Source organism: Clarias gariepinus, chromosome 21 (assembly GCF_024256425.1).
Source record: "Clarias gariepinus isolate MV-2021 ecotype Netherlands chromosome 21, CGAR_prim_01v2, whole genome shotgun sequence".
Taxonomy (NCBI): Eukaryota; Metazoa; Chordata; class Actinopteri; order Siluriformes; family Clariidae; genus Clarias; species Clarias gariepinus.
The window spans coordinates 6,669,327-6,696,890 of record NC_071120.1 but is presented as its reverse complement, the minus strand read 5'-3'; the positions used below and the strand labels follow the sequence as shown (position 1 = coordinate 6,696,890).

The 27,564-nt window shown below is 35.5% G+C and overlaps 1 protein-coding gene across 1 annotated transcript; it reads right to left on the bottom strand.

The window, feature by feature from the left end:
- Positions 1-208: 208 nt before the first annotated feature.
- LOC128509235 (H-2 class I histocompatibility antigen, K-D alpha chain-like) lies at positions 209-6,904 on the bottom strand. The gene is made up of 5 exons (XM_053480865.1): positions 6,666-6,904; positions 4,105-4,380; positions 3,149-3,385; positions 2,940-3,061; positions 209-900 (listed from the first exon to the last, which is right to left on the bottom strand). The coding sequence occupies exons 1-5, from the start codon at positions 6,775-6,777 to the stop codon at positions 787-789; spliced, it is 861 nt and encodes a 286-aa protein (XP_053336840.1). The 5' UTR covers positions 6,778-6,904; the 3' UTR covers positions 209-786.
- Positions 6,905-27,564: the final 20,660 nt, after the last annotated feature.

Here is a 27,564-nt window from a genome sequence, read left to right as displayed (position 1 = left end):
TATCCGCTCCTTCCGCTTGCGTGAGCTTACAGACGCCCCTGATTGGCTGTAGAGCCTTGATTAATGTGGGAGCACAAAGTACCTTTCATCCCTCCCCTCCGAGAGAGCTCGGCCAATCAGTTCTCTCTAGACCTCCGGCTGCAAGAGGTTACAGCATCACCCAGGAATCGAACTTACAATCTCCGGATGATAAGACGAGAACTTTATCACAAAAATAAAACTGCACTTAACCTGTTTCTGTGTAGAGCAGAGGGTGTGTGTGTGTGAAGGAGAGAGGCAGAGTGTGTGTGTGAGTGGGCACGATGTCTAATGACGCACACGCAGTAATTGCTATTACTTTGTCAAAATGGTGGTTAATGAGCTCCCAGTACTCGTATTTCATCACTTCCACATGCAACATACATGATATTCTTTCTCCTGTTTTTATTTTTTTATTATTATTATTTATAGGCCACTATACAGTATGATCCCCTCACATTCTTGTTCCATCAGCCCCCATGCAGGTCATAAAATGGTGCTTCCAGTAACATTATTATAATCCTACAGCTTTCTGACATACTCTGTTATAGATGGGAATTCTAGGCATGGCATAATTTTAAACGGAATAAAGATGTTTATTTAAAATACATGAATTGTCCAGGTAAAAAAAAAAAATTATGGCTCAGTGCAAACTGGAAATGAAGTCCAAACACAAAACAAAAAACCCATGGGGATTCTGAGCTGTTGGACGCTGTAGATCAGCTACGCAGGTCTAGGTGTGTTTCTGCAGCTCCTCAGCTGGGACATTCAGAATGCTTCTCTTCTGAAAACATCCATCCTGGTCATCTCTCTGAGCTCCACCATGTCCTCATGCACGTCCTCTCCGTGCCTATGCCAGGTGATACTCAGGTCACAAACACTCTAACACACAAACATGGCCGAAGCCATGATTATAACTTGATTATAGGCTACTTTTAATCAAATAAAAACTGTTAGGGAAACAGGAAAATTTAATAAATATATGTATATATGGTCTAACAAATAAATAAATAGTCATACAGATAATAAATCTTGTTTGTTTATAAACAATCTATATTCATATGTATAATCATACAGTATGTTGATAGGCTCTATTTTGTAAAACACATTCACTGCCACTGCCATAGACGTCCAAATGACGTCCCAAAAAAATTAACCAGATTAGGTCAAATGTTGAACGTCAAAATGCCGTCTAAGTTGGGTCATGGTTGGACGTCCAAATCAAAATGACGTCCAAAAAAAAAAAAGCCAGCACGATCCAAAATTAAAATGTCTTAAAAATAGGAATGCCATACAGCAGGCAAGTGAGTGTCAGCTTCAAACCAACTTTTTAAAATAGTCTTTTTCGCTGCAGTCAAAGCTGCCATTAATATTCTTTTTTGTTATTAAGCAAGAGTGATGTTAGAATCATCTACCAGCAATAGTAAACCTGGGCATAAAGGAACATTCACCTTAAAAAGTATGGAAAGAAAATTTACCACATGGTGCCAAAAACTCAGGATGAATATTGTTTTCGGTTTTGTTATTTTGTTTTCTGTGTTGTTATTGTTTTCAGTTTGGTTATTTTGTTTTTGCACTTCTCAGCCACAGTAGTCTTCTGGTATTGTCCAAATGCAAAGTTTATTGACAGATAAGACTTTAAAACAGTTTGTTCCATCTGTACCACTCTTCGTCACTGCTCCAAAGTTATTCTTTGTTGTTTATGAGGTAACTGAGTTAAGTATATAAGAGTTAGTGTAGGAAGAGTCATTGCTGGGCAATTTCTAAAGTCACATCTTTAAACTAGTTGTTTAAAAAAAAGTATTCTATGTTTGTGTATCCCATCTTATGAGTTATGATTGGTCACAAGACGTTGAAAACCTAGTGCATGAAGGGAGGTCATAAATACGTTTTTTAGCACAGTTTAGCAATATTTATTAATTATTAAATCTCAGTGTCAGTCTAAAACACATTTATGAATCATTTTAAGTTATTGTTAGATATGATTGCAAATAATAAAGACAATTTTGCTGTTACTGAGATTAAAAAAATCTATCTTTCCTACCCCTTTCAAAAACTCTTTAAAAACCCTATATAACATATGCACACCTTTTTCCATTCAACTGTCTCTAGTTATAATTTTTCCCATTATCAGACTTTAGCAATGTTGCTCATTTGATCTTATTTTTCTTCTTTAAGACCTGACATGTCTAGTGTTTAACAGCATTAGTGTTTCAGTGTGGTTACAGTATTGTATTATTACTAATATAGTTTTTATCAGAATGAGTGGGATTGTGGCTGTGTGTGTTTTAAAGACCACATGGAGGAAAACAGTTTCTGATAATTCTCAAGCCAGAAAATAATATATGAATTTATCAATAGTATATGTAACCAACATGAGCCAGAAAGCTGAAATTAATCATTTGCAAGGTTAACTCTCTCTCTGTCTCACTTTAGAAGCTTCATGTATTGTTTATGTTATAAAAGTTAAGTTACCTTGTTATATTTTTCTTTTCTTTGTTTTATGGTGCATTAGGTTCTCTATGCTGTATAGAGATCTTTTAGGAGGCTGTGATCAACACTAAAGAGATGGATTCAAATAAAGAATAAATTACTGGTTACTACTTTAGTTTGAGTGTCTGATTTGGGTCTGGTGACTTGGGTAAACCTGGGGTTTATTTTGTTCCCTACCAGAATGAATTGTAATGTCATCCTTCACACCATCATTAAACAATAACTGTGGCAATTTGCTTGAACAAATTCATCACAAATTTTACAGATTTCTTTGCATATTTTTTTGTAAATATTATGAAATGCTTGTTTTGCTTTAGGTCACTACTTTTTGGGTATATATATATTTCCTTTTACCAGCGACACACACACACCTGGCATGTAGTCAGTAAATACAGTACATACTGTACCTACAAACCTTCAATACTTACCAGATTATGGGGGAGATTCTTGCATACGTAGGCCACAATTCCAAGTCCAATGACTACAGCAACGATGATAGCAATCTGTTTTCCTTTTAATCCTCCACCTGGTTCTGCATCTGATTCTCCACCTGTTAAATCAGCACAAAATCTTAATTATCTGCTGCAGCGAAAAATCAGCTTTCACACTCTACTGTACATCTCCAGTTTATTAGGACCTTGTGGTACTTCTAACACTATCTTTTTCTCCAGGCTGCTGTGCTGAACCACACAGGTGTAGTTGTGTTTCCAGAGATCCCCAGTGGGGACTTTCAGAACGCTTCTTTTCTGGAAGTTTCCATCCTCACTGGGTAACGTCCTTCCAAGATCAACGTCCTCATGCACGTCCAGTCCATCCTTCTGCCAGGTGATCATCACTGCTTTGGGGAAGAAACCTGTAGCGTGACAAACCGCCTCTGCAAAAGACAAGTGTTTCTGTAACATTGGCAATTTGGGTCTAAATACAGAGACACACAAGAATATATAGAGCCATGAAAAAGGATTTGCCCCTTAAACAAACATTTGTTACACTAAGATCATTAAGCAAAATATAACACTTAAAAAGATAACCTGAGTAAATGGCAAATGGCAGTTTTTAAATGATTTTATTTATTAAGGGAAAAAAAGCTGTCCAAACTTTCCTGACCCTATATGAAAATGAAATTGCCCCTAAACCCAATAACTAGTTGTGCGCAACAACTGCAATAAAGTGTTTGAATCTGACAATGAATCTCTCACATCACTGTTGGCACTTCCACCAGACCTGCACAAGCACACCTTCACATACTTTCCTCCTTTTCGTTCTATCCTTTCTACCTAAACCCTTTCCGTCCGCCATTTTTTTATTACCTCACCTTGTGTTCATGTTTGTGGTCCCACCCATCAAACCCCTTACAAAGGCCAGAGAGGTTTGAACAGCTTTTTTTTAACTGCATTTTGTATTTACTCAGGTTATTTTTGTGTAATACTGGACTTTATTTGATGAATTTATGTGTGACAGATGTTTCATGGCACTGTAAATATTACTGTATTAGATTTATTATTTATTGTGCAAATGACATAAGTGTGTGCACGAGTGTGTTAATATTTACAGTAACAATGTGTCATGCAGTTACAGTAATCGATTACACTTTACCTGTCCTGTCCAGAGTGCCATTGCTGTCACACCCAAACTTCTTTAACTGATCAATACAGTCTTTCTCCAGGAAGTCCTTCCAGTGTTTAGCCATCTCTCCTTCAGTATCCCACTCCTTTATAAACATCTTGGCTTTATCATTAGCTGCAGTCCAGGTTTCAGTTGTCGGATTCAGACTGATGAAATCCTCTCCATCGTAATCATACTGATCATATCCTCTAGTGGTGCCGTTAGAATTAAGGTCACAGCCGTACATCCTCGTTAGTGTGGAAACTCCTGCAGTAACACACACACAGCTCTTTATTGAAATCTCCGGGCAAATAAAACCAGAGTAACCAACCATTTGAGACCAGGGTGGAAGGAAGACAAGAGAAAAGACATGGAAAAATCATTAAAAAAAAAAAAGATATGTGGAAAATTAATCACCACAAAAATGTATATTCCTTAAACCTTTATTATGGGTTTCTATAAATAACTGGACAATATTTCAGATGAATGACAGGATGTGTGACAGGATAACATCCAAAATGTTGATTCTGGGATATAGTTTAATATTCCATTATACTTTTCATTTTTCACTTTTTTTCACTTTTACCTGTTTCTTTGGATATATATTGTTGGGGTTTCTTTGTTTTGTTGATGGTTTTAATAAACTATTTTATCCAATTATCACAGATTAAGGATTTAATGGCTTTTGCCTCAGGCAAGGAAAATTAAACATATGACAATATTCAAAATCAAGTCTATTTTAGGAGGCAGAAATACAAGCATGTGCAAAAGTTAGTACCCCCTGTTAATTCTATGTGTTTGTATGTAAAAACAATTAAAATCATCTTATTATTGCTAGTTTCAGTACTAGGAAAGCACAATCTCAGATGAATAAAAACATTTTTTTTACCATGCCATTATTTATATTAAAATGTAGCCAAAACGAAAAAAAAAAAAATAATAGAGGCAATAGTAAGTACCACATTTGCCTCTAGAATACTCTAGGTATACAAATCAGTTCATAGTCGTCTTAATGACTGCAAGGTGCTCAAAATCCTGTACCTGCAAAACAAACCCAAATCCACACCCACAGTGCTTGACAGCTGGTATGAGGTGTTTCTGCTGAAATGATTTTTGTTTTTTGCCAAATATGGTGCTGGGCTTTAAAACCAAACAACTGCTGGTATATCCACTTATAAACAATCTTTGCCTTTATTTTTGTTAACGAAATAATGGCACAGTGAAAGGTTATATTTTTTTTGACTGAGGTTGTATTTGCCCAATACTGAGACCCGCTATGATCAGATAGTTTTTGTTATGTTTTTAAACAAAAAACATAGAATTAAGAGTGGGCACTATTTTTTTAATACATTCTGTACCAGTTACCGTTACAGATAAAATAACTGAAACTGTTACTGACATAAGTGTAACAGGTGATGCATGTGCTGGCAGTGAGGAAAAAAAGTGATTTAAAGCAACTGCTACAATGTTCTGCAATGAAAACACTAGATACAGTGGCATTATTAGCATTTCTGCTTAGATTTTCAAGTGTTTTACTGATAAGCTGCAGTACATACAGTACATATTATTTCTAAGCGTTTGTCTGTAAGACCTGCAATAAGGATACTCTTCGACTGCTTCAGTACAGCATTTGAGCTTCCTACTGAAGTAAAGTTAAACTGCAGTGTTCTTTTGTTACACACACACACACACACACACACACACACACACACACACACACACACACACACACACATAATAAATAATGGAACAAACTAGCCTGATTCCAAAAATAAAGATGGCCTTTAATACATAAAGTCTGAAAAAACGTCTGAAAAATTTTGAACATGACCGAGTTTCCTCCCTCAAGATGCTTTGCCAGGCCTCTACTGCAGCTTCCTTCAGCTGCTGCTTGTTTGTGGGTCTTTCTGCCTTCAGTATTGTCTTCAGTAAGTAAAACCATGCTCTGCTGGGATGAAATAAGGTGACTGCCATAGTTCACTAGAAACTCTTGGGTAGCTTTCACTGTATGTTTTTGGTCATTATCCATCTGCAATATGAAGTGCTATCCTATCACAGAAGAGAGTATAGAGTTCATCCTGCTACTAATATCAGCAGTCACTGTTGTAATGGCCACTCCCAATATTTTAATTTTCTCTCTGATAGGGTTATTTTGATATATTTTTTTCAGCCGAATGATCACTTCCTTTACTTACATAAACACATCAGGTGAAGGATTTACTAAACATATATTAAATCCAAATAAAACACTCCAGGCCTTTTAATGGTGTGTGTGTGTGCATGTGTTTTGTGCATGTGTAAATGTAAATGGCTGTAATTCCTGACTTAATAATGCCACAAATTTTTCAAAGTCTTGAGTTCACTCACATTTTGAGTGTTTCATTTCAAATTTAACCTGGTGGTGTACTGTATAGAGGCTAAATGGCAAAAGACGTTTGGGTTCCAAAATTTATGCTTAGCATATTTACAAAAGTAAAAGGATTTTATATGAATTTATGTTAATGTATTACACACAGGGTGTGTTAGTAATTAAATCTCTTAGTTTGTTTTACCTTTAGTTTGATTAAAGCTCTGCTCTTTCTCTTGGAGCCAGTGCTGATCATTCTGCACACGTTCTGTCTCTCTCCTCCAGTACTCTCGGTCATCAGCTTCGACATTCTTCATGCAGTCCAGCTTTAACAGTATCACAGTAATGTTGTTTCCAAAGTATGCAAACTGCTTTCTATCCAGCAGAGCAACAGTAAAATGTTTTCCTAGTGTGTTGGCAGTGATGAGGTACCGCAAAGAACATGTGTCTGTAAAATATTAAACAGTTTCATATAATGTAAAACCATAATAATATTACATAAATTCTTCAAAAATCACCAACATCTACAGTACTGACTAAGTGAATATGGTCACCCGACACACACACACACACAACTCTAACACATTCCCAGTAAAAAAAAAAAAAATACACTTTAGTGTATTACAAATATATTGAAATATGCAAACAAAAAGTTTCCCATCAGTTAAAATACAATAAGTATACTAACATCAAGTATACTAACATAATGCGTTTACCAAATTTTGGAATTAAACATTATATTGTATTATAGTACACTTCCCAAAAATATATTATAAGAAAATATACTTTGAGTGAAAGATTGGTCTAATTTTCAAAGCACACTTATTTATTTAAACTTTGTTTTTCAAATTTATTTTTGGCATATTTTTAAATAATATACCAAATAATCATTGTAGAAATGTACAGAAAGTATACATTAGAATTAAAATTTTGATATACGGTAGGCAAAGCATATTTTCAGTTAAAATTAAATGTACTTATTTATATGTATTTATGCTTATATTAAGTGCACTAATCTCTCGTGCATGCTCGCCTTCAGACTCGTTTTTGCACACTGAAACTCTCTCCCACGCGCTGAAAGTCAATTCTGCGTAGATCATTTGTGTTTGAACTCTGTCTCTTTTGTGTGCTCACTATCATAAAGCTACACTTGCATGAACTGCAGCAGCGTTAGAACTCTGCAACTATTCCAGCCAACCAGGGACTAGAATCAGCGCAACACCTGATCAGAAACTAAAGGCGGACAGATTCGGACTGTCTGTTCTTTGATTGGCTCCGCAGTTCTTCTGCTCCTAGTTTAAGTTCACGCCCGGAACCTGCATCGTATCGTTATCCGTAAGGTAAATTTTATGTTTTTTTGTTGTAATCAAGTACATACTTTAAACTATAGAATGTATTTTCTCATCTGTTATTGCTAAATCTTCTGTACTTTGCTTGCGGTATAATGTCCATAGCTCTCAGCCTGTTTTCAGTCTCTGTGTAACAGCTAGAATCAACACACCAGGTTTGATCTAATACTCACTCACTCATTGTCTATACCGCCTGATCCTGTATTCAGCATTAATAAGGGGCCTGGAGCCTATCCCAGGAGGCTTAGAGGAACAAGATAGGGTACACCCTGGACAGGGTGCCAATCCATCGCAGGGCACACACACACACACACACACACACACACACACACACACACACACACACACTATGGCCCATTTGGGAACGCCAGTTAGCCTAATCTGCATGTCTTTGGACTGTGGGAGGAAACCAGAGTACCCAGAGGAAACCCACCCACTGGAGAACATGCAAACTTTTATAATACTTATGCTTATACTTATAATACTTATAGGACTTATAATACTATATATATATATATATATATATATATATATATATATATATATATATATATATACTTAGTTTTTCTTCATACTTTCATTAATTGCAGTCAGGTATGTATGTTAGTACACACACAGCCATATACCTTAAGTGTACTAGATGTTAAAATCTTCACTTAGTGTCAAATACTAAAACAAGTAGTGCAAACCTGCTAAAATAACAAGAAAATTATTTTCTAAATTGTCAATTAAATCTATAACATTATAAAGTGTTTCTTGTTGTATTTACATAAGTACAGTAGAATTACTGTGTTTTGCTATATACTACATGCATAAAATAGGTACCATTTCTGTTATGTATACATGTAGTACTCTAAGTGTTATTTTAGGATATTTGAATAGGATAATTGAATTTGCATCATGGCCTCATAAAGTTAAAACCTACATGAACACTTAAGACAGTAGTGTTTTGTATGGATCACATCAGTGTTTATTTGGTGTTCAGTAAAAGATCATACGGTGGCCCACTTCAGGGCCACCGTAAGATCAGCATATGATAACTGTGTGTATTGTTCTGGTGGAAGGAATCAGTTTTGAGAAGAGAGAACATAGTTTTGAGTGAAGATACAGTTATACACTATATACTGTATGTGGTTAATAGGTATAAAGACATTTTAATTTTTCTAAATCTGAAAAAAAAAGTAATTTTTCTAATTTGAGCACACAAAGGCCTGGAGCATTGTATTGCCTAAGTGCCTAATTTCACTACACAGAACAAAGTAAAATGGGGCAATTATTTATAATCACTAATCTGATCTAATTTTACCCAAATAAAAGCTCAGGGATTCCGCCAGGGGTGTTACAACCACTATCACCTCTGGCTTACTCATTACAAATTCATTCATAATGTTTAATATTAGAATACATTATTATTAGATTTCTGTGAAGCTGTTTTATAACTGTGTCCGTGGTTAAGACACTACACAAATAACATGGAAATGAACCAGAAGCGGAACCTTCCTTTCAGTTAAACGGGACCTGAATGGTACAGCAAAAATATGATATATTTTATTACAAAATTATAAGCCTTAATTAGGTAAAGATGAAGTTCATTGATTTACTTCCATTTTTTTATGTTTTAACTAACACGTTGTGAGATGAAGTTAATTTGATAAACTCACCTGCTGAAGAACGAAGAGCAAAAAAGAGGCAGAAAAATAAAATCCTTCGAAGCTCCATCGTGCACCAAATTTATAATCAAACTAGACTAAACTGCTCTATAGCACTGATAGTAAGTGCGTGCCAAAACATATGCAAATCACAATGACTCTCGCAACCCTCCTTTACTTTACTCTCACTAGGAAGTTTGAATCGAAGGTGAAGCATCTAGGTTTTCCTCTCTTTTGAGACACACACCCACACACACCCATACACCAACCCATGCGCACACACAGGATCCAAAGAGGAGGGTCATATGGCATATTGTTAGACCACAGACATCTAACCAGCAAAACAAGAAAAAAAAGGACTTGGTAAAAGAAAAATATGTATTTAGGGAACACACAAGTTATTGTATTTTACAAGCTTTTACAGTCTTTTTTACAGGCTTGTTGTGACGGGTGCAAACCCAGACATAGTAAGAACAACAAAAAAATAATAATAAAATAAGTGAAGCTGAGATGTAACTGTATCTGTATGCTGTATCTCTGAGGAGCTGCACCATATACACTACTCTAAGTGGTGTGATTATCCCAAGGAAAACATCAATTCTTTTTATAGAGGAAAAGACACTGAAGATACTCTCCTGTTTAGATAATGACATGCTTATTTTCATGACACGCTTATTTGTAAATGTCCTGTTCACCATGTGTTGTACTTGTTGAATGTGGTCCATGACACACACACCAATAGGTAATGTAGTTAAACCAGTTAGTTTTGCTTGACTCACAACTCACAAGGTAAAACCTTATGGCTGGAGCTACCCAAAACCTGGTCAGAGCGGGATAGTTATGGGGGCATTCCCAGGTTATTTTCATGTCCAAAACCAAGGTTCAGGGCAGATCAGAAAACTCCATTTAAACATCTCACATGAAATGCATGCATGGCAGCTCCATTTTATAGTTGAGCTCAAAATCAAATGGCCGCCACAGGCAGCGCTCCCACAAGATGGCCGCTGACGCAGAAGAGTGACGCATGAAGCAACCGTGACTTGTTTTTTCCTAATAAAAATTAGTTTCCATCTAATTTGCCTGAAAATACTGCAGAGAAGAAAGCTACACAGAAAATAAGAAAAAAAATATGTTTTCCTTATGCAAAGCTGTGACTGGGAGCTTCTGAGAGAGTTTGTGCATACATACAAGCAGAGCTCAGCAAACAAAAGAGAGCAGAAGTTTGTGAGAGGCTAAAAGATGACAGTATTGAGATGTTTGTATGCTCAAACTAGATTTTTTTTTTTGCCCTCTGTTGATTCTGTTGATACAGTGTAAACACCACCCAGTGATAGTTTAACATTAAGAAAGGTGATCAAATAATATTTTGATCAATAAGAACATACTGTAGACACCTGCTTCCAGCTCTTCATTCTCCAAACATCCCAACAAGAGCCACAGTGTGTATATACAGTATTCTCTCTGATAGTCATTTTGGTGGCTGATTTAATCCTATCTGGCTAGTCAGCTGTTGCTCATTAGCCTGCTGATGTGACCAGACATGCCAATGTAAAAACTGGAGCAATATGTAGGTAAATAACATTAGTTTAGATAAATATTAGCTCATCAAGAAGTGTGACTACGTCTATAAAACAATTATACAAAGCAAGTACCTGTAAATCCATCTCCAAACAAATTAACATCATCTACTGATCCCGCACTGTGTTTTTACGTGGAGTTGCTGTCATTTCCAATTTGTTATTAGACCACTTACAGTTGGCTGAGGAATATTTAGTGGCATCCTATCACGGTACCACGCTGGAATTTGCTGGAGTTCCTGAGAGCGACACAATCTTTCACAAACGTTTGTAGAAGTGGCCTGCATGCCTAAGCACTTGATGTTATACACCTGTAACCATGGAAGAGATTGGAACACTTAAATTAAATGATTTGGATGGGTGAGTGAATACTTTTGACAATATAGTGTAGATTAATATGCCTTAAGTGAAGATGTTTGGCCATCATGCAAAGAGTGGTGAAGGAAACCACAGCGTTTCACCACAAACACCTCACACCAGTGGTCAGGCACGGTGGTGGGATTGCAAAGAGACAATTTACTTTATATCTGTAATTAGATGGCAGGTCAAAATGCCTGTTCAGTAACAAATAATCTCAATGTGTTTAGACTTTGATCTAGTCAGAGCCATACCTTATATAAAAAAAATATTAGTTACATACTAAAACATGTACATCTTGCTAATCATATACTCATACCCGAAAAAAAAATATATCATTGGGCATCCATCAAAGCTAAGTAGTATGTCTGGGTTACTCAGTTGTCGGTCCTAAGTCAGGGTCTGGCGCACAGGGTAATTTGTGCTGACTCTGGAGTGTAGGAAAGTCTCTTGATCACTGCTACATATAACCGAAAGAAAACCTGCCAAGAACGGGGGCAACATGCAAACTCCATCATACTACCCAAATGGGAACTCTAGGACTCGCCACGCTGATTACAGATCCATTCATAAGGTTTAATTGTAGTTGCAGAATTTGTAGATTAGACGGGTGTTAGGCTGTTTTGTAACGTTGTTACAAAACAGCTTAGTGGTTAAAAGCACCTTACAAATAACATGTAAATGAACAATAAATGCAAAGAAGAAACACCCGGTCTGTTAAATGGTACATGAACGGTATAGATAATCCATCACAAGGCATCATTGATTTACTTCCAGACATTGGTAACTAATACTGTTAGATTGAGTTAATTTGATTACGGTGGTAATAAACACAAAGGCCAAAAGGACAAAGAGCAGAACAGAGGCAGAGAAATAAAACACCTCCATTGTGTATAAAATAGACAAAAATTGTTCCTGAGTTAACACCAAGTAGACCAACTAACTTGTCCTGTACAGCACTGACCGTAAGCATTTAGTGTAAAGTCGGGTATTATTAGTCGGTGACACATAGGCAGCTAATCAGATGTTTATTGTGCAGAGGGATTGTCGGTGCCCAAGAAATTTGCATGGCAAAACATCTGATACTGCATGCTGTAAGAGTATAGGAGCAAATCTATTCTTTATCTCTCTCTCTCTCTCTCTCTCTCTTTGTAGTTCGACTGCTCCTCAACACACAGGAGACAAAGTGATGGGTCATGTACCATTTAATGTAAGACCACAGACATCCAGATAACAAAACAAGAAAAACATTAAATACTGTAGGAAAGTTCTGACAAAATAAGAGATGGACATTCATGGAAAACACAAGTTATTGTCTAAAATTTACACGCATGTTGCAACAGGTGCAAATCCAGCCATAGCAGAACAAAAGTATTTTATAGCAATGCCAAGTTTTACAGAACGTACAGTATGAGACACATTTAGCACCCTTACTGTAGTTCCTATGGTTCCAGATGATGCTGCATTATGATGATGCAATTATTCTACAGTATACAATTATTAGGCTAGATGTATTTCTATAAAAAAAAAAAAATATATATATATATATATATATATATATATATATATATAATATATATGGCAAGCCGTTTAGGAAAATATTCATGAGAGAATTGAATGAAAACTCTATATATATTGAATAAAAAATCTGAATATATTGAATAAAACTCGATATATATTGAATGGATTCTGAATATATTGAATGGATTCTGAATATATTGAATGAAACTCGATATATATTGAATGGATTCTGAATATATTGAATGGATTCTGAATATATTGAATGGATTCTGAATATATTAAATGAAACTCGATATATATTGAATGAAAGTCTGAATATATTGAATGAAACTCGATATATATTGAATGGATTCTGAATATATTGAATGAAACTCGATATATATTGAATGAAAGTCTGAATATATTGAATGAAACTCGATATATATTGAATGGATTCTGAATATATTGAATGAAACTCGATATATATTGAATGGATTTTGAATATATTGAATGAAACTCGATATATATTGAATGGATTCTGAATATATTGAATGGATTCTGAATATATTGAATGAAACTCGATATATATTGAATGAAAGTCTGAATATATTGAATGAAACTCGATATATATTGAATGGATTCTGAATATATTGAATGAAACTCGATATATATTGAATGGATTTTGAATATATTGAATGAAACTCGATATATATTGAATGGATTCTGAATATATTGAATGGATTCTGAATATATTAAATGAAACATGACGTCATCGAAACACAGCGTCATCTTTAGAAAGAATGAGCGAGTCCGCGAGAAACTTGGTTGCTGCGATTATGAGAAATGCAGAGATGGTCAACATGTTAATGAGTGCGTGTACGGCCCAAAGTCCATTTCCTTCTCCTTTCCCCGTCCGAGTACTTACACTAGTGTTGTATAAAGTGATGTTTGGTAGCGAGAGTAAAGACGGTTACACTCACTGATTCGTATTCAAGCCAAAAACAAAGGCAATCAAGCCGAAGCAGTTAAGAGTCCAGTTGATGTGCAAACAACAGAATTGGGCATAAGGCGAGTTCGTAGCCAAGAAAATTCACAGAGGGCGAAATTAATTAGAGCAAGCCACAAAGAAACTGACCGCAATAGCCCACTTCACGACGAAACGCTGGGCTTAAATACAACGCAAATTAACTGGGAAAACCAAAGCAGCTGTGACACATTAGGGAGGAAAAAGTAATAACACGTGGCGGGTTTAAACGCATTCGAATGTGGAAATGTGATATTGAGTGAGGCTTACGGCACCACTTTGGGCCGTACACCCACTCACTAACGTGTTGACCATCTCTTCATTTCTCAGAATCGCAGCAACCAAGTTTCTCGCGGACTCACTCATCCTTCCTAAAGATGGCGCTGTGTTTCGATGGCGTCATGTTTCATTCAATATATTCAGAATCCATTCAATATATATCGAGTTCCATTCAATATATTCAGAATCCATATAATATATATCGAGTTCCATTCAATATATTCAGAATCCATTCAATATATATCGAGTTTCATTCAATATATTCAGAATCCATTCAATATATATCGCGTTTCATTCAATATATTCAGAATCCATTCAATATATTCAGAATCCATTCAATATATATCGAGTTTCATTCAATATATTCAGAATCCATTCAATATATTCAGAATCCATTCAATATATTCAGACTTTTCAATCAATATATATGGAGTTTTCATTCAATTCTCTCATGAATATTTTCCTAAACGGCTTGCCATAAATATAATATTTAAATATATATATATATATATATATATATATATATATATATATATATAATATTTAAATATATATATATATATATATATATATATATATATATATATATATATATAATATATAAATATATATATATATATATATATATATATATATATATATATATAATATATAAATATATATATATATATATATATATATATATATATATAATATTTAAATATATATTATATAATAAATATATAAAATTTAAATATATATATATATTCGCCCTTGTGCTGCCTTAAACCTCAAGGCAATACTCCACAAGATTGCTGGATGTGTTGTAGTGTCTGGTACTGGGATGATAGCACTGGATGCTGTGCGTTGTAAAGTGGGGCCTCCATGAATTCCATGATGGCTTAATTAGATTGAGATCTGGGGATTTCAGATCAACAACCTTGAACTCTTGAACTCTTTGCCTGCTAGGCTACATTCACAAGAGGCTGTCATACACACAGTGTTATGGTGCCTTTCTATCGTTGCCAGCATTTACTTTATTTTGGCAAGTTGTGCTGCATTGGCTTCTGTGAGATTGGACTCGACAGGCTGGTCTTTGATCCCCACAGGCATAAGTGAGCCCTGGTTGTCCATGATCCTTTCACCAGTTTACTGTTATATACTGTAGTCGATAATCAATATTCTTTATTTTATTTGGCAGTGGTGTTAATGTTGTAGCTGATCAGTAGATTTAGTATCATTTTAGACTAGAATATAGGACTGCAGACCTCACCTTCTAGCATTCATAATTTAAATGTTTAAAAGGGATTGCCCAAAATATAATATCCATGGAGTTTAGGGGCAAAAACATTGTTAATAAAAAGGCACATACAGGTTCACCACATTTGCTAAATAATGACTTCATAATGTTCTGTGGACCGATGAGCCAATAGTGCAGCGCTTTGTTAGACTAATCCCATTCCAACCAGCATGAAGTTTCCTCGACATTCCATAAAAAAAAAAGTATCATGCTAACATGGAAACCTGGTGGTGTTAGTCTGATGGTTTGTTGCTGCTTTAAGCACTGAGTGACTTGCAATATTTAACAGAATTCTTTTTTTTCCACCAAAACATTCTAAAGGGACAATAAACATTTGATGCATTTACATGGACAATATTTCTTCAATGAGACTGAAATCTTATCGATGGGAGATTCCAACTGATCTATTGTGTGTTTACAAGCTCCAAGAACTTAATGTCACATCATCTAATGTTATCCCCACGTGGGTCAAATGTGCAGAAAGAGAATCATTTAAGAGAGAAAGTGTCAGATCAAATGTTTACACAGCTAATACTTCCCTGTTGAACAATAAACAAAGCTTTAACCACTCCTATCATTTTTTTTTATTCGTTCTGAATGGGCCGAATTGGGCCAGACTGGTGTCTACGTGATGCACTTTGATTTTTCTTTTGACTATTATTCTGACTTTTAATGAAATATTAGATTCGAAGTAAACACACCTAGTGAGTGAGATTAAGCACAACTGGGTTATGTAGCAGGACAGTTATTTGAATCAAAAGATCAAAAAGTCCAGTTTAAAATGTCTCACAAAAAGGTTACTGCTTTAGGAGTGTTCTAGCAAAGGCATAAAACCCCATTGACTTAAAATGTTTAGGTCATCTTTGAAGGATGAATCTTGCCTGGTGCTGTACTAAAACCATGCCACACATATGTCTCGTCGAATCAGCTGTGATGACATTCTTACCCCTGATTGGACGAGACATATGCCACTCAAAATTAGCAGTTAAAAAGTCATACCACTAATTGGACGAGACATCTGCAACTCAAGATTAACGGTAGGAATTTAATTTGCAAACCACACATAGGCATGTTTATTCTTACCGCTGATTGAACGAGACAGCTGTCACTCAAGATATCCAGTAAGTACTGCAGTCTCACGGACATTTAGAAGTATTTTTAAATACTGACATTCATGTAAGGATTTATTTCAGTATTGTAGGATTGAACAGGGCGGTGTGTGAATGAGTATGTGAGTGTATGTATGTGTGTGTGCCCTGCGATGGATTGGCACCCTGTCCAGGGTGTACCCCGCCTCGTGCCCTAAGCCTCCTGGGATAGGCTTCAGGTCCCCGAATACAGGGTAAAGCGGTATAGAAGATGAGTGAGTGAGAGTGAGGATTGTACAGCACTTTGATCAACTAAAAAGTGTTAAATGTGCTTTTAAAAATATATTTTTTTTACTTCACTTGACAGTACGTATTGTATGTTTTGAGTGACAGATGTCTCTCCCAATCATATAACGATAAGAATTTCATTTGCAAACTATACCTACCTTTTCTGGTTTAACTTAATTGTCGTAACTGAATTCTTTTCTCATTTCGTATTTTGTTTCTGGTTATGTTGTGTTATCTGATTTGTTATTTTGTTTTTGAATTTATTTTGTTTTGCATTCCTTGTTCACTGTAAAGGTACCATCTGTAAAGTCTCTTCACCTTGTACTATATTGAAAACACCACATTAATCGATCAGTTACCATGTGGATTTAATTGTGAGTATATGGACTCATTTCTGATGTGTGCATCATACTGTACTTCAAAAACTTGGGAAAGTTGACTTTACCAATGTGGAACATCACTGTTTCTGTTAATAACACTTTTTAAGTATTTGGACACTAATGCCACAAGTTGTTGGAGTTTAGATAGCTTGACTTTTTTCCTATTCTTCCCTTTTGCTGGTCTCCAGCTGCACAATTTTGTGGGGTCTTTGTTGCCATATTTTGCATTTTATAATGTTCATAATGCACTACACATTCTCACTTGGAGCTCTCTGTGTTTAGCAGACATGCATGTGAAATCCGAGCAGAAAGAGCTTTGGCATTATTCTGCTTGAAAATCCAGGGATGTCTCTGTAAAAGGTGGTGTTTGGGTGCATTACACCTCATGCCCTCAAAGACATACAACACCTCAATGTACTGCCAATGATAACATCTTGGATGGTCCTTTCCAACTTTAATCCAGACACCACGGCTCTTGTTTCCAAAAACTATTTTAAACTAAAATTGACTCTTCAAACTATAAAAAAAAAAAAAGCCCTACAGAAGCTATAATGTGTAGGACACTGCCATCTTGTGGACGGAATTTTTTTTACACACTAATGAAACAGTCCATGTTACATCCAGATTGTGGAATTTTAATATTGACAAATTTTATATATGCTAGTAAAATGCTGTAAATTAATATAAAATAGATGAATTAAATAGAGATGTTATTTTATATGATGTATAAATAAGTAAAGTCACTTTTAAATTAAGTTTTACCATTTACTGTATTAACATAAGGAAAAATTATTTAATGCCATTTAAACTTAGGCACCCACATGTCTGTGTCTGACCATTAAATATTATAGTCCTTTATTAAATATTACAGCAGCACAGAAAGCTTGATTAAATTCACACAATTTTACAGATAGCAGAGCTGTAGTATGTCCATATCCTTGGCCATTTTATGTACAGTACAGGGCCAGACTGCAGTGAGTGGCCCCCTCAGCTGAGATGATCGTCAGTGTCAGATGATCAAAATGGCAAATTAGAGAAAAGTGAAATTTGCTTCTGACCCCAAAACACACAATTTACCCCCACTGTAGAGTGATACAGTATGCTACATTCCACCTTCAGAACTAACAACATAGAACTTAATTCCAGAGGTTATCCAGTACGTAACTGTTCCAGCACATAACAACTAATCCCACTATACATGCTGCACATATTGCATGTTATATTTCTTTACACTGTCTATTGTCTCATGTCTTATCCACTAAATAATTGTGGTACCATTACCTTGTCTGTAATTATTGCTATGTGTGGTGTGGTCTGGCTGTGTTCCTAGTGAGGCCAGTCTTTATGTAATCAATGATAAAACACCATAACAAGTTTGAGCTACAGGACAATCACAGCAAGGGGTTGCTTGGACCTTGTGTATGGAGGGGGACCCCAAAAGACAAAGACAAAGCCAAAGGAAAAGACAAGTCAACAGAAGAATCCTACAGTACATCTACTGAGAAAAAAGAGAAAAGAGAAAAGACATTAAAAAAAGAATATGAAATAAGTGAAAAGCAAATCCACGACTTAATGAGTCAAAGGACTCGTATTAAAGGTGAGAACATGATGAAAGAAACAAAAATAACCTAATCTCTAGGAGACTTTAGAAAGTTTATTTCAGTTGCCGAAGCTCCACCCTGTCTCAGGAAGCTTTGTGTTTTAGGTTTTGTGTTTTCAGTTTTATTTTAGTTCCCTTTAAGTTCCCAATTAATAAACCTGCATTCTCTCCTAGTTCCCGCACACAACTGGACCTCATTTCTGCTCTCTGGTTTCTAAATGAGACTTATGTCTAATGTACAGGTGACCTTCAGTATTCAAACATATTGATGAACTGTTGGTCTACAACTAAGTTACACTGTTTAACAAGCAGGAAACTGATATTTTTTACTAAAGGTTTAACACATATTTCCAAAATATTTCCAAAATCTAAAATCTAAAGAGCTTCCACTAAATGTGAGACATGAACTTGAATAATACTGTTTTCCTCTCAGACATTCTTCCTTTCCTTTCAGAAAGTTGTCCAACTTGTTTAAGTAACACAGGTTAATTATTCGTTACCTTTTTGCTTGTCCTTTCATCCACTATTACATGAAGATCCACTGTTGCATCATCCCGCAGACAGTTGGTGGATTGCATTTCCCCTGACTGTCTGAGTAGCTGAAAGTCTAAGCAGGAAATTTGACTTGTACTGGTTGTTTTCTGCTGTGCCCATCTGTGTTTGAGCTTGGTGGAGTTTTTATTGCTTGACTTGTTTGAACTTGCATTAGAACATGCTTCTACTATACACTTCTCTAAGCCACTCTGCACAAAGTCATCTGATAAATGCGAATGCTCTTAACTGGTACTTCTTGTTTTTCTTGTTCCCTCTTTCTCTTTGTTTTTCTGACCAGTACACTGTACACAAAAATAAACTCAGGTAACGACCATTCTGAAGAAGAAAGGGAGTTTTCTAGAAATTGCTGTATTGCAGGTATGAGAAGACTATCCTGCATTTTGACATTCACATGAATTTAACTGATCAGATATACTGTAATGGGGCAACTTATTTATTAAGCCCAAAGGGGTGCATTTTATCATTAAGCCTTTATGTCACACCACTTTGTTTCATTAATTAATTACTGATTTTTATTGTATTTTCAGGAATGTAGAAACATTTTTCATTTAGGAAAAATTCTTCTACTCCTACAGCAGTGCCTAGGATTTTTGCACAGTAATATATTATTAGTGATAATAATTATGTAATATGGCTAACAAAAAAAAATCATTCATTTTATGTTCTTTACTTTCGAAATCAATTCATATTCTAAATCTAGGATTAGAATAATGTGCAGCACAAGTCTGGAGTGATGGGGCAAAAGAATGTCTTAGCGGTGTCTAGGATGATCAGTGTGGTGATCAGTTAGGCTCTTCCTAAGCACTGTAGAAAAGGTGACAGAGCCACTGGTAAACGGCAGAGACGTTGCGGGAACTCACTACGGTGTATTTCCGCTTTCAACACCATCTAAATCCACCATCTAATTAGAGTTGACATACAAGTGAGAGAACTCTCTTAACATAGAATAAAGAAGAAATCTCAATCAGCAGTAAATCTGACCTGGTGAAACATGTGATGTCATTCAGAAGATTCACATATATAATTTTAAACAACAACATGGAACTGCAGTGCACCCTAACCTTTAAAATCGACATACAGTTAAACCTTGGATTGCGTTCTGGAAGTTTACATGTACGGTATATTAAAACACTCATATATCAAAGTGAATTTCCCTCATAAGAAATAATTAAAACTCAGACGATTCATTCCACAACCCCCCAAAAAATTGTCGTCTTGCGGGATGCTTGCAAACCGTATTACAGGCAATCTGAGGTTCCACTGTACTTGGCTATGTTTTCTATGAGACTATGTTTCGACTCAAACAATAAAACGTTTTTGATCACAAGGGACAGGACAGCTGGATGGATAGACAGGACATCTGGTATGAGCTTGTCCATATTAGACAGCAAGGAAGAACAAGGAAAACGGTGGAATAACGAGAGAAAGCGAAGAAAAGGAGAAAACTCACAAAACACAACTAAGAGAATCACTGGGGAGCTCAGCACACCATCGCCGAGAATGTCTCTATTCTCAAAAAAAAAAAAAAGAAAAAAAGAGAGCTGTACTTTTTACAATGTTAAAACAAAAAAAAATGTATTTTGTATTATTTATTATTCTTTTTACAAGAAGCAATGACAACAGAAATGTGACAGATGGGGGATGAGTGGAGTTGGACACCTGTTTTTAGTCACCGCACCCCCTATTCTTATAAAAGTTTTACTCCAGTATTCAATAATGTAGAAGAAATGAGAAAAGGCAAATTGCTAAAAGTTAAAGCACAATTGGAAAAGTAAACTTTTGTCATCATATGTGTATATGAGCTAATTTTATATGTAAAGAGGCTGACTTATTTTTACACAAGCTGTGCAAAACATAAGACATGTATACACTATATTCTCTCTGAAAATTGAAACATTTTATCCAATGCCATCAATATTCACTAGAGAGCTGCCCAATTTATATATATATATATATATATATATATATATATATATATATATATATATATATATATATATATATAAAAAAACATTACTCTTCTGAGTATAAAAAAGAGAATTTCTCGGAGAATCTGCTTAAAACTTCTTAGGATGCTGAGACTGATGGGCCAATAACCTTAGAAGAACTCCACAAGCCCACTGAGACCCATGTCATTGCTTTGGGGTGACATCAAATTATCAAAGTACTTGTGGCAAGGCTAATAAATGTATTGTACTGATAATATTGTATTGTATGTAATAATGTACTGATTAAACATCCCGCGGCCCAGAATACAGGATAAAGCAGTATAGAAGATGAGAGTGTACTCACTCACTCACATATATTGTACCTGGAAGATCTATATTGGATAATATCTCCCTAGTCTGAAATATTTTTGGAAATTGCAAGATCGTTTGGATTGAATATAGGTCTGATTTTCCTAGACCAAGAAAAAGCATTTGATCAGGCACAACACAAATATTTTATGGAAAACTCTTGACGCATTTGGTTTTAATCCTGATTTTATTAATAAAAAAAAAGTTTTATATAATGAGGTTGCAAGTGTGCTGAAAGTTAACGGTGGCTTGAGTACTCCTTTCAAAATACACAAAGGAGTCATACAAGGATGTCAAAGGATATCACCACCTACAAACTGATATTAGTTGAATCATGAACCCTGAAAGGAAAGAAGGTTCTTCGTCTATAAGCTTATGCCGATGACATAATTTTAATGTTAAATGAACAAAAGCAACATAGATGCAACAATCAAGGTGCTAAAAGATTTTTACAAAAATCACAAAACACAAGAAGTGGTTTATATCTACCTAAAGAAGCTTAGTGCACTTACAAAGCAGAATTGCCACCTTTCACTTACATTTTTAAAGAAAATTCCTGTTTTAGTTGTAATGCAGCAATCAGTGCAATTTAAAAGACTCTTAAAAATCTAAAAATGGACAAAACTCTTTTCCTAATGGACCCAAAGAAACTGAACCTTTTAAAGCAGCCAGTTTCTCCCACAAACTTTTTAAAACACAGTTAATTTTTTAACTCCAAACACAATGTCGGTGTGCTTCTAAAAGAACCCTTAATCCATGAAAAGTGCCTTGACATTGCAAACATCTCTCTCTCTCTCTCTCTGGTGATCTGATTCATTCTGAAATTACTACCCTAGGTCAATTACTGTAGTAGATCAAACTGGTGCAAAAAATTTCTTCATGGAAAAGTTGACACATCTTAGCACTCTGTCCTCAAATTATTTGAGGAAAACAGCCACAATGGAGATCACTGTACAAGCCACCATTAGCAAAAACATCTGTAGACTGACAGTGAAGAATTTTACATACTGTAGCGGTCAATGCTTTACCTTAACATAAATCAAGAATGTCCTTTTTCTACGCTGAAAGAAACCATCTTTAATACTTTTGTAAAGTGCTCCAGACAACCACATTTTACTCTTTTAGAAGTCATTTTTATTGACTTCACTAAGTTTTTTTATTTAATTTCAGTCTTTTATCTTGGGGGTAAAATATACTTAGAAAAAAGTCAGCTGCTAAACTACATTGTGGGCCAAGCAGAAATGGGTGTATACCTCAGCAGGAGAAACAAAATTGAACAAAAAGGGAATTATTGTAGCAGTCAGAATCGGGACAAAATCAAATGTTTTAAATAATTCCTTTTTTAGGAATGCTTAAACTATTTATTCATTCTTTTTTATTATTTCTTGGTTTTATTTGTTTTTGTTTTTTGTTTGTTTGGCTTCTTTGTTTATTGTAAAAAGTGTTTAAAATGAATCCTAAATAACTATAAATAATTATTTCTCGATCGACCCCACCCGATACACACATTTACAGACACAAGATGCAAACAGGTGGGTTTCATGGCAAATGCAATGACAGACATCTAGACAACAGAAACAAAAGTAAAAGGGAAAAACCTCAAAAAGAAGAGAAAGGTGTTCGGATAAGTACAATTTGGAAAACTTGTGTTTTCCCAGAATGCCTGTATCTTCTGTTCTCTTCTTTTACATTTCTTCTCATTTTTAAATGTCCTGTTTACCATGTGTACTTATTGAATGTGCTGCATGACACTCTCTCTTTCTCTCTCTCTCTCTCTCTCTCTCTCTGTTTGACAACTTAAAGACAAGAACACAATAAACTGCATAATGAGCCACGGTTGGAACACATTTTACGTTTTTATGTTCTTACTTTAAAACATGACCTTATCTTTGTTGGGACAGATGACTTTAACACACACACACACACACACACACACACACACACACACACACACACACACACACACAAAATAACATGATTTATGCGCACACGTGTCACAGTGTTATAGTAAACAGTATATGTGTGCACGTATATTGACTATACGAGTAAAGCATGTGCACTGAGACCCAGAATGCGAGACAATTACGCTGTATTGTTCCAGAGGCCACTATTATCAGCAGCCTAGGGAATGGTTCCTGAGCATGATGCGATTGTGTTCTGTGTGGGACTTTGGCCTCAATTATTTGTTGGTACGTGTATTGGATGTATTTTAATTTAATAAAAATGTTCATACGTCAAAAACTGTATGTATGTCTTTAAAAAAAAAAGTTTTTCTTAACAGAGTTGCTAATAAAGAGCATATTAAAGGCAAGTCTCTATCTCACACACATTCTCTCGACACCTCATCTAACATACACACACACACACACACACATACACACACACACACACACACACACACACACACACACACACACACACACACACACTTTTAGATAGGGACTTATCCCATCTCTGTGTTAGCGGATCTCCAATTTCCTGACTGGCAGACCACAGGCATTAAGGGTGTGCGGACATGTATCAGCCTCACTCACTCTCTGCACTGGAGCTCCCCAGGGTTGTGTTTTAAGCCCCCTGCTGTACCAAGGTCAGGAAGATCGTGAAGGACCTCTCTCTCTCTGTTGCGGTCAGGAAAGCTATTCCACTTCCTGAAGACCAACACAGAGAGACTGAGGAGGAGCTTCTTCCTGCAGGCGATGCGGTCTCTCAATCAGACCACCACACAGGACTAATCCTTTTTGCACATTCACATTTATGGACATTTGTCTTTTTGTACTCATTCTGGACATTCATAGACATTTATGGACACTGCACACCTGAACATTTACATATTTCTGTTTCATTTCTTTGATCAGTTGCACACTAATTTTTTTTATATATTTTTATATTTGGAGAGAAATTATCCCTCCTCCATACAGCATTTGTACAGCTAGATTTTCTTATTTTTCCTAGTTCAATTATAATTTTTTTTTTTATTTTTCTATCGTATTTCTTTTATTCATATTTATTTCTTATTATAAGCTTTAATTCTCTTTTTAAGGTCACTGGCAGTCGTATAAGCATTTCACTACATTTCGTACTGTGTATGACTGTGTATGTGACAAATAAAATTTGAATTTGGAATTTGGTCTTTTCATACATTGTATATTTTGTCTTCTATAAATATATTATTCTCATCTTAGCTAAGTTTATTTTCTATTTTATTTCTTTTTATTTATATTTGTATCCTATTAATAATCTTTTGTTTTTAAGGTCACGGGTGGTCCCTGAAACATTTCACTGCATATTGTACTGTATATGTGACAAATAAAATTTAAATTAGATTTGATAGATGATGCAAAAAGAAGAGTCATTTACCAATTAACGTCAGACCAGACATCGAGACAACAAAACAAGGGAAACAAGGGAAGCCTGATAAAGGAATCAAAGAAGAGAAATGCATTCAAGGAAAACACATGTAAAGGTGTAAAAGCTACAGATACCAAACAGAGGAAAAGGTGAGTCACTATCTGCCTGCGAGTGGTGTGTGTATGTGTGTGTGTGTGTGTGTGTGTGTGTGTGTGTGTGAGAGAGAGAGAGAGAGAGAGAGAGAGAGAGAGAGAAAGATAGTAACAAGAAAAGGGAAAGAAAAACAGAAAGTGATTTCTTCTGTATGTTAGTAATAATTAGGCTAACTCTGAATATACTTTGTTAGTCATTGAATCACCCACCCACAACCCGTAATATTTGGTGAGTGTGTTTGCGGGTTTCGCGGCTCAACCTGTGAATGGCTAGCACTTTATTTTTTTTTTTATAATGCTGAGGGAGTTGAATATACAGTCACTGCTCGCTGCTGTTTTTATCACTCAGTGTTTAGTGTAAAAGCTGGGTAGCGGTAGATGGTGATACCACAGGCAGTGGCACAGGCAGCTGACCAGATGTTTATTGAGCAGAGGGATAGTCTATGCCAAGTACCCAAGAAATTTGCTTGAAAACACCTGATACTGTTGTGCTAACGCTGTAATGCTGAAATTTACAGTTAAAAACGCAGTCACAGCAGGACCAAATAAATGAAAAAGAAGTGCAGATGTAATAATAAATAAATAAATAAATAAATATTATTATTATTATAATTCATTCAAGACATTATGATGAAATGGTTACTCAGTACTTGAGTAGTCTTTTGGATGACTACTTTTTACTTCTATTGGAGTAATATTATTTGGAAGTACAGCTTCTCACTTCTGACTGGGTGTCACTGTGGCCTACATGGCCGAGAGTTTGATTTACACCTCTGTTTTGTGTGTGTGGAGTTTGCATGTTGCTCTGCATGCCGGTGACTTGGTTTCCTCCTACAGTTAAACCCTGGAGCTGCGAGGTCACAGTGATAACCACTACATCACCATGCTAGCTGGAGGTTTTCCTTTAATGAGCAGATACTGCCCTAGTCTCAATCTGAGTAATTTAACAGTATCTCTTTGACTTCCTGGATTATTAACAACTCATTTTGTAGTGTTTGTAGTGTCTTCCTCTTCCCTCCTTCTCTTATTGATCTTGCTATTCCCTTTCAATGTCTTCTCAGATTTTTTTTCTTTATATTCTATTTTCCCAATGGAAATAGTAACATCTATCTTTACTTTGCTTATTGCTAACTTTATTATAATGTTTGCCGTTTCATTTCCCTCTGTTCCAGTATGTCCAGTTACCCAGCAGAACTTTACTTCTAAGTCTAACCGGAACAGACAAAGACTCAAAATCATTTTTCAAAATTCTACAATGCCATATATATTATACAGTATTGGGGAAATTAAGTGTTTGTAAAATCTTTTAAATTTTTCCTTTTATTGTGAATTTGAGAGACAACTCTGTGTGTCTACAGCTATCATGTGATTATTTTTAAAATAAAGTTACATTTTTACATGAACTTTAATAAACTTTTATTAATGTAATGTTCTCTTACTCTCTCAGGCAGAAGATCCCTCACACGCTGCTTATCACTGGAGAAACTTCAGCAGCTGTGAATAAAAAACATTAGCAATTTTATGACAAAAAGTAGAAAAAAAAACTATACAATATATTAGTCAATTCAGTTCATTCAGATAAAGGTCTATTGAACTTCTAAAGTCTGACTTTTACTTACCAGAGTTCTCCTTCAGCAGAAGATGTCGATTATGACATTAGTGATAAGGATTGGGAATAAACAGCTGTGTGTGTTCATATGCTGTTGTCATGGGTGCACCCGGGGACTTTTGATGTTTAGGACTTTTGTGTGTGTTTGAGGACTCTTATGTCTGTGATTGTTTCTTTTCTCACTTCCTGTTTTGTGTTCTGGTCACTTAGGAGGTATTTCAGTCAGCGGTGACACTTTCAGTTTCAAAAGAGGTGATAATTAATTATGAATCACCATGGCAACTGGTCAAACCGACCCATACTGCTCCATACTGCTCCTGATGTTGTAATCTGTCAGTAACCTGTAATCTCTAATCTCCAGTGGCTGGCCTTTTGTTTTGACTGAGCTCTGTTCTGGTCTACTAGAGTCACGTCCCCAGAAACCAGGGTTATGCTGTTTGTTCGGGGTATGCAATATTGTGCCCAAATCATACCCTGTTCCATGCCATGTTATGCTTAAACCAATGCCATATTCTTTGGACATTTTTGATGGACAATTTGCCTTTTAATATGAAGAAAGTAAATAGCCCAGATCTAACCCATTTAAATGAGGTTTATTTTTTTGAGTTAAGCTTCCTAACGTTTATGGTTTTAATGATTGCTAATGCACTTTTTTCCAATGTAAAGCTCTTTAAATGTCTTTTAATCCTTTTATATTATAAAAATTAATAATAGTAAAGACATTGCGTCTGTGAGTTTACTTCGTGTGATAAATGTAAATTCAGTTTTGTTCA